Source organism: Pollachius pollachius (assembly GCF_949987615.1).
Source record: "Pollachius pollachius genome assembly, chromosome: 8".
Classification (NCBI taxonomy): domain Eukaryota; kingdom Metazoa; phylum Chordata; class Actinopteri; order Gadiformes; family Gadidae; genus Pollachius; species Pollachius pollachius.
In genome coordinates this window covers 9,253,366-9,260,865 of record NC_136941.1, presented here as the reverse complement: position 1 = coordinate 9,260,865, position 7,500 = coordinate 9,253,366, and the positions used below count along the sequence as shown (strand labels likewise).

Genomic DNA, 7,500 nt, shown 5'->3' with positions numbered 1-7,500 from the left:
CATGGCGTGAATAGTCTTCTCCAAATGCTGATGAAAATCGGTAAAGCAGTCAATCTAGCCCCCAGGGGGGCTGGGTTTTCAGAGAGGTCAGAGGTCAGATGCTGAGGAAGGGCTGAGGAGGGCAGGGAGGGGTTGGGGGGGAGGCGTGCCGATGCAAAGGTCAAGGTGTCTTCTGCCTTTCAATGAGGAGCGGCCGTGTCAGGGCTCTCATGAGGGCCACAGAACTGGTCAGTAGGATCGATAGCGCCCCTTGCATGTCGATGAGCGACATGGGGGGGGGAGGCCTCAGGGTACAATGCCATGTGGCGATATGGCAGCCATAACACCTGGCTTTATGGCGAGAGCACCCTCATTACTGGTCAATTGTCCATAATTATTATGCTCTGTGAGTTTAAGAAAATGGCTTTCTGTTGTTCGTATAACGTTTGATCTATCTACAATTACAATCAGGGCATTGAGCAGACGCTTTTATCCAAAGCGACTTACATCGGTTAATACACACATTGACACACCGACGGCAGAGTCAACCACGCAAGGCGCCAGCCAGCTCGTCAGGAGCAGTTAGGGTTAAGTGTTGTGCTCAGGGACACATCAACATTCTGGTTCGAACTAGCAACCTTTCGGTTACAAGACAACTGCTCTACCTCCTGAGTTAAGCCGACCCATTTCTATCTATCCATCTATCTATGTATCGGTCTATCTACTATCTATCTGTCTATCTGTCTGGCTGTCTGTCTATCTATCTATCTATTCTATCTATCAATCGTCTATCTATCTATCTATCTGTCAGTATTTCTATCTATATATAGATAGATCTGTTGTCCTTCCTTTCTATCTATCTATCTGTCTGTCTGTTTGTCTGTCCGTCTCTTGTTTACCGTAAATAACAGTTTTATTTCCCCTTCAACTCTCTTTCTGCTTGCCGCTGTGGATAAACAGACCACATAATTGACCGTAAGTGATTTTACCTTTATTGACACACTGTCCGCTCTTATAATACAGTGGCAGGAAAGCGTATTGTGATAGCGCCGATATTATAACAAATATGAATCCGTCACGCAATAAGGTCATATTGCACCGAGCTGCACTTTAATACATCTGGTGTTGCTAGCATGTGTTCCCATAGGAGTGTGATTTGGCATGTGTGAGCTTGTGTGTGTGTGTGTGTGTGTGTGTGTGTGTGTGTGTGTGTGTGTGTGTGTGTGTTTGTGTGATTGCTTGAATTCCATTTGGGGGAGATCTCCTCTGGGAGACGGGGAGAGGAGGAGGTGTGAGGATCTCCTGTTGCTAAGGAGGCAGCGATGCTGTCAGATCAAAGTCTCAGAGACACCAGGGTAGACTGAGAAGTCAGGGCGCTAAACCCACCACTTCCTCTACTCTATATAGCTCCTTCTCCACATAATGATACCTCCTCCTCCTCCTCCTCCTCCTCCTCATACTTCTCACCATCCTCCCCTTCCTACTCCTCCTCCTTTTCTTCCTCCTTATTCACATCCTTCATCTAATCCCCTTCCCCTTAGCTTTCTTCATCTTCCTCATTCTCCACAAACTCTTCGTCCCCGTCATCCTCTTCCTCCTGCTCTTCCTCCTATGCCAATAATGGAGGAGCATCCGCAGCCCCCAACTTCAATTAGATCAGAGGAGGGAACGGGATTATCGCCACCAACAGAGGGAATTCTTTCATTAAGACACCTCAGCCGTCCCACTTTCAGCTCCTCATCACCATCTCTCCACAGACCCCTCCGTGTACACATCTCTCCCTCTCAAACACCCCCGCCCCACCCTTTTTATTTTCCCTTTCTCTTTTTTTGCTTCTCCCTGTCCTCAATCTCTCTGTATTCCACTCGTGTTTCCTAGTCGCTGTGTGACTTCATCTCTCTCTCTCTCACTCACTCACTCACTCACTCACTCACTCACTCACTCACTCACTCACTCACTCACTGTCTTTCTCTTTCTCTGTCTCCATCACGCCCCGGTCTCCTGTCTGTCTGCCTCGTCTCACTCTCTCTCTCTTTCCCCATCTTCTTCCCGTCCTCTCCCACACTCCATCCCTCTCTCTCTCTTTCTCTTTCTCTCTCCACCCCGCCTCCCATCTACTGTCCTCCTTTACCTAAAGAGGATATAAATACATCTCAGACGCCGTCTCCCTCTCTCTATCTTTCACTCTCTCGATCCTTGTCGTCTAATGTCACAAAACAAAAGTATCTCTCTCAGGGGTGCATCTCGACATCCCAGCTACCGAGAGACTAGGCTTCAAGGAATGAGGCCGATGAAATAAATAAATATATCATGAAAAATAAAAATGTTGTTATATAATCGAAAGGAAAGTTCTACATCTCAGAGCTGTGAACAATCCAAGACGGGGGTTGTTAAAGTGTGTTATATGGCTCTGCTGGTCTAGACTTGTGGACCACACCTGACTCCTTGGTGCCTCGCCATTTATGGATGGTCTCTAACGTCACTTTTGTTGTATGGCTCTTATGCACCACGGTGACACCGATAAAAAGAGGCACTGCTCATGGTGGTCATTATTTGTCTTTCCTGTCATCTGAAACAGGTTTTTCTGGAGGCTCACCAGCTCTCTCTCTCTCTCTCTCTCTCTCTGTCTGCCTCTGTCTCGCCTCTGTGTCTCTTGCCCTCTCGCCATCGTAGGTGATGGTGTGCCATACATCTCTTTAAGAGGGACTCTCCTCCCCACATCATGCCGTATCAATTTCCTCTCATCTCCACCCATTTTCACCCCCCCCCCCCCCCCCCTCTGTCTCCATTTACACCACAACCGATATATCTTCCTCAAGGGAGTCTGTTTAAGTGATATTGACTGCATACATTAAGTTGTTCAGCTATGGAATAAATGGGGATTCTGGCCAAGACAGAAAGTCTCTGAACTCTGAAACCATAAAAAGGTGGCTGTAGCATTACTGCATGCTACACTGCTGCAATGTAATCTTGGTTTGTGTGTGTGTGTGTGTGTGTGTGTCTGCGGAATAAAAGGTGAGCACACGATTTAAGCAGGTCAGGGACATAGCTGCGGCACCCTGTGTGTGTGTGTGTGTGTGTGTGTGTGTGTGTGTGTGTGTGTGTGTGTGTGTGTGTGTGTGTGTGTGTGTGTGTGTGTGTTATAGCCATCAAAGAATGCATGCTTCTGCCTCTCTGTGTCTGAGGCTGTATTTTTATTGTCATGTTTGTGCTATTTCATTGCACATATATAACCTTTAATGACCGACTTTCCAATCCGTGTGTGTGTGTGTGTGTGTCTGCAGTCAAGGAGCCCCCAGCCATCACTACCCAGCCAGAGTCAGTCACTGTGTTCGGTTTTGAAGACCTTGTCATGAGCTGTGAGGCGTCTGGCAATCCTCCACCAATGTTAGTCCACACGCACACGCACGCACGCACGCACGCACGCACGCACGCACACACACACACACAGACACCCATGAACACAAACACACGGACATGCACACACTCACACACTCCCCATACACCCTTACCCTAACCCCATACATAAACACACACACTCACAAACACACGATGACACATAATCATCTTTCTCTGAAACCAGTGCCCTTCCCTGTCCTTGGGAGAGTGACGTGGGTGCTTGGAGTGGGGCGTGACGGGGCAGCTTCTCCCAGCCACAGCTCTCCTTTAAACACGGGATTAATGTCGGGGCACCCTAGAGCACTCGTTTCAGAGGCACAGCCGCACGCAAAGGGGAGAACTGCTCCCTTCGCCAAGTCAAAGATTAATGTTGCATTCGCACTCCATGAGCCATATTTAAAGGGCCAGTACCGGGTTTTAATGGTGCTCAATGGTGTGTTTCACACAGACAGATCCCATTCATTATAAATGACATGACATCGCTGGGCTTTTACTGATCTGATGAGGGGATTGAAGGAGTTTTTTTTTTTACTGTGGGATGTTTCCAATGTTTATCTTTCTAATGTTTAGCTTTTTTGTCATAGTATTTATTTTTAAAATTGTTATTAATTTAATTGTTAATGTTGCATCCGCACTCCATGCACTCCAATTTGTTCTTGCAATTATTCTTCTATGTTTTGAGGGAAACCATATGACTTGTGATAAAAAGGTTAGATAAGCATAACATTTATATAATATATACTATACAATGAAATATATATATATGACCTAATAATAGTCATTATTGAACAATAACGTCTCCCTCACATTGCTCTCTGCTGACATTGTCTTCCCTCTCCTCTTCCTCTTCCCTCTGCTCTTCCTCTTCCCTCTGCTCTTCCTCTTCCCTCTCCTCTTCCTCTTCCCTCTGCTCTTCCTCTTCCCTCTTCCTCCTAGATTCCGATGGACAAAGGACGGGGCTGAGTTTGACCCGGGCAGCGACCCGGAGCTCAAGGTGTCCGAGGGGGCCGGCTCCATGACCTTCTACACCGTCAGCGGCACCGTGGAGACCCTGAAACAGTACCAGGGCAAATACGTCTGCTTCGCCAGCAACGAGCTGGGGACAGCCATCTCCAACGAGGTCGTCCTCAACACCGACAGTAAGCCACGCCCCCCCCCCCCCCCCCCCATCCCCCTGACATGGTTCGTGCCAGGTAACCAATGGCGACCTATCCTGATTTATTATGCAGCATTAAGTGTAGAGCATGATCAATCAATCAGGACAGTCATGTTGAATTATGTAAATGCAGTCAGGTTAATCGTATAGGATGTGCGTTGGGGTTTAACTATTTCGTTTGTCGTCGTCTACGGGAAGATTGAAAATTCGTCCTTGCTACGTGGTTTTCAGAGAAAACACAAATGCCCGTCTGGGTTTTCATCCCTTTCGTGATAACATCCATAGTTGTGTTTGGGGGGCTTAACGTTAATGCGAGCACTTACGAGGTCCCGGTCTTTGCTGTGGTTTAAACGTTGTGTGCTTTATATAGACTAGAGATCGCTGTGATTGCTGAGCTTATCTTGCTGTACCACCAGCTGGAACACAATTAACATGGCCTCTGTGTAATAATGTTCATCATTAGACACACACACGCGTACACACACGTACTCACACACATACACACACACACACACACACACACACACACACACACACACACACACAACTCATTTCGCAAACACATGCTGAGGCAGGCGAAAATAGAAGGCAACTCATCTGCAGCCATCTACCTGTACGCCTGCGTCTCTCTCTCTCTCTCTCTCTCTCTCTCTCTCTCTCTCTCTCTTTCTCTCTCTCTCCCGGGTGCCCTGTTTGCCTCACTGTTTCCCTGACAACGGTTTCCCCTGGAAACACTCTGGAGTTGATGTCATGCGAAGCACACTTGAGTTGCTGGTGACAAGACCACAGTTCCTCTGGGGTTATGAACAATAGCCGAGGGAGGGAGATGGGGAGAGAGAGCGTAGGAGAGAGAGAGGGGGGGGGGAGGGCAACCACACCACCACCACGATAACAACAACGACAACGACAGTGAGAACGACAACAGCACAGCTCCCCACCCCCCCCACCCCCGACCTGCCTTTGAACACACCTTGAAAGTGGATTCATTAAACTCCTGCAAACCCCCATCTATAAATAAAGCCCCCGGATACTTCTTAATATGCACTGTGGCAAGCTGTTGTGTTTGCTCCGCCAACCGACTGTGATTACGTGTTGATGTGTTTATCGTGTCAGGTGACCTTTAGAGGGAATGCGCACCTGTGTGCAAACTGAGAAAATGTGTGTGAGCGTGTGAGTGTGTCTGTGTACGTGTCTTTCATGTGTGTCTTTTATGTGTGCATACGCGTCTGACATCTGTGTGACATCTAAGTCTTATATTATATGTATGATATATTTGTTTAGTGTGTGTGTGTGTGTGTGTGTTTCAGCATGTGTGTGTGTGTGTCTGTCTACGTGTGTGTGTATATTTGTCTCATTCTGTCTGTGTGTCTGTTTGTTTGCTTACTGCTTATGTATATGTATCTCAATGTCTATATGTGTGTGTGTGTGTGTGTGTGTGTGTGTGTTTGTGTGTGTGTGTGTGTGTGTGTGTGTGAGAGTACACATTCAAAGACTAAAGCACATGAATGTGTGTTTGAACCCCGCCCAGCCCTGCCATCTCTGCAGAAGGAGAAGAAGGTGATGAAGAAGGCGGATGAAGGGGACAGCGTGATTCTCAAATGCAACCCCCCACCCAGCTCCATGGAGCCCATCATTCACTGGATGGACTGGAGTGAGTCTCTTCTATTCACCCTGGCTCTACGCTGAACCTCCACCCCTTGTGTTGCTAAGCGCCTTTGCATCCTATATAGCAACACTCCCAGCCGCTTTGGATTAGGGTATCTGCTAAATGACGGAATGATACTGTATAGCAGGGGTCAGCAACCTTTTCAACATGCAGTGCCAGTTTGACATTTACTCGTTAATGAGTGTGCCTTAAGCAACAATATATTAAAAATTAAGCTGAATTATGACACAGCGACCAAAAACATTTCCAGAAGACCTGGAATTGTATTATTTCCAAATAGTCCACAATCATGCAGACTATTAAAACACCATTTTCAGAAACTCATTCAAAAACATATTTGCACCGTGAGAAATGTAAAAAATGAGAATATATGAGAATGTTGGAACCATCCACATCAATATCTTTAAGACATGTACAGCTTTGCAAAACCATGTGAAGGCGATGCATACAGGCCACTTGCAACAATATTTTAAATATTTTCTTCTCTATTACTCACAACATAGGTTTAAAGACGATTAATTGGTCCCATTTCAGAACACTGCTTTCTGTAACTAATTTAAACATATTTGCACTGGGAGGAAATGCCCCAAACCGAATAGAGTGCAAAAACAAATCGGAAGTAATGATTATGCCTCCGCATTGTGCGGTGAAATTTTGTTAATAATAATAATAAAATAAAATAAAGAATTAAGTGTGCCAATGATTATGCTGCCCTGTGCCAGTGGTGGCACGCGTGCCTAGGGTTGCTGACCCCTGCTGTATAGGGTTATATTTGCTACAATGCTACAGAAACCACCCTTTCTCTGAAAGCTGGATCATGGGTGTTTTTAACACAATAATCCCATTCATCCTTTCTGCTTCACACAGATTAAATTGTCTCCATGATATCGTTTTTTAATGATAAAAAAAATTGTTCTCATTAACTTCTTTAACCCTTCGTGTTACTGGTCACGGTACATTGTCTGTCTAACCCTCATTATTTTCACGCTTAAACCTCTTAAACTGTATTTTCTTTCTTTCCGATTTCACTCTCCCTCTCTCGCTATATTCGTCGATTCCCCCTTCTGCCTTTAACTCTCTCTGCCCTCTTTCTTTTTCTTTGTCTCCTTTCTCTCTCTTTCTCCCTCTCCCCCCAACCACTCTCTCCCTGTCTCTCTCTCTCTCTCTCTCTCTCTCGCTATTCTTTGATTCCCGCTCCTGCCTTTAACTCTCTCTATTCCCTCTCTCTCTTTCCCCCCACCACTCTGTCCCTCTTCTCCCTCCCCCCTCCCTACCACACTGTCCTGTTGTCCTGTACTCT

The 7,500-nt window shown here is 46.3% G+C and overlaps 1 protein-coding gene across 1 annotated transcript in view; it reads left to right on the top strand.

Moving 5' to 3' along the window:
* The window catches only part of l1cama (L1 cell adhesion molecule, paralog a), a gene marked incomplete at both ends in the record, with an annotated part of 30,002 nt that overhangs the window by 7,304 nt on the left and 15,198 nt on the right, over positions 1-7,500 (top strand). Inside the window, 3 exons of the mRNA XM_079742338.1 lie at positions 3,264-3,366; positions 4,315-4,517; positions 6,063-6,185. Coding sequence (XP_079598464.1) covers positions 3,264-3,366; positions 4,315-4,517; positions 6,063-6,185 — 429 coding nt within the window. The remainder of the gene's footprint in view (positions 1-3,263; positions 3,367-4,314; positions 4,518-6,062; positions 6,186-7,500) is intronic.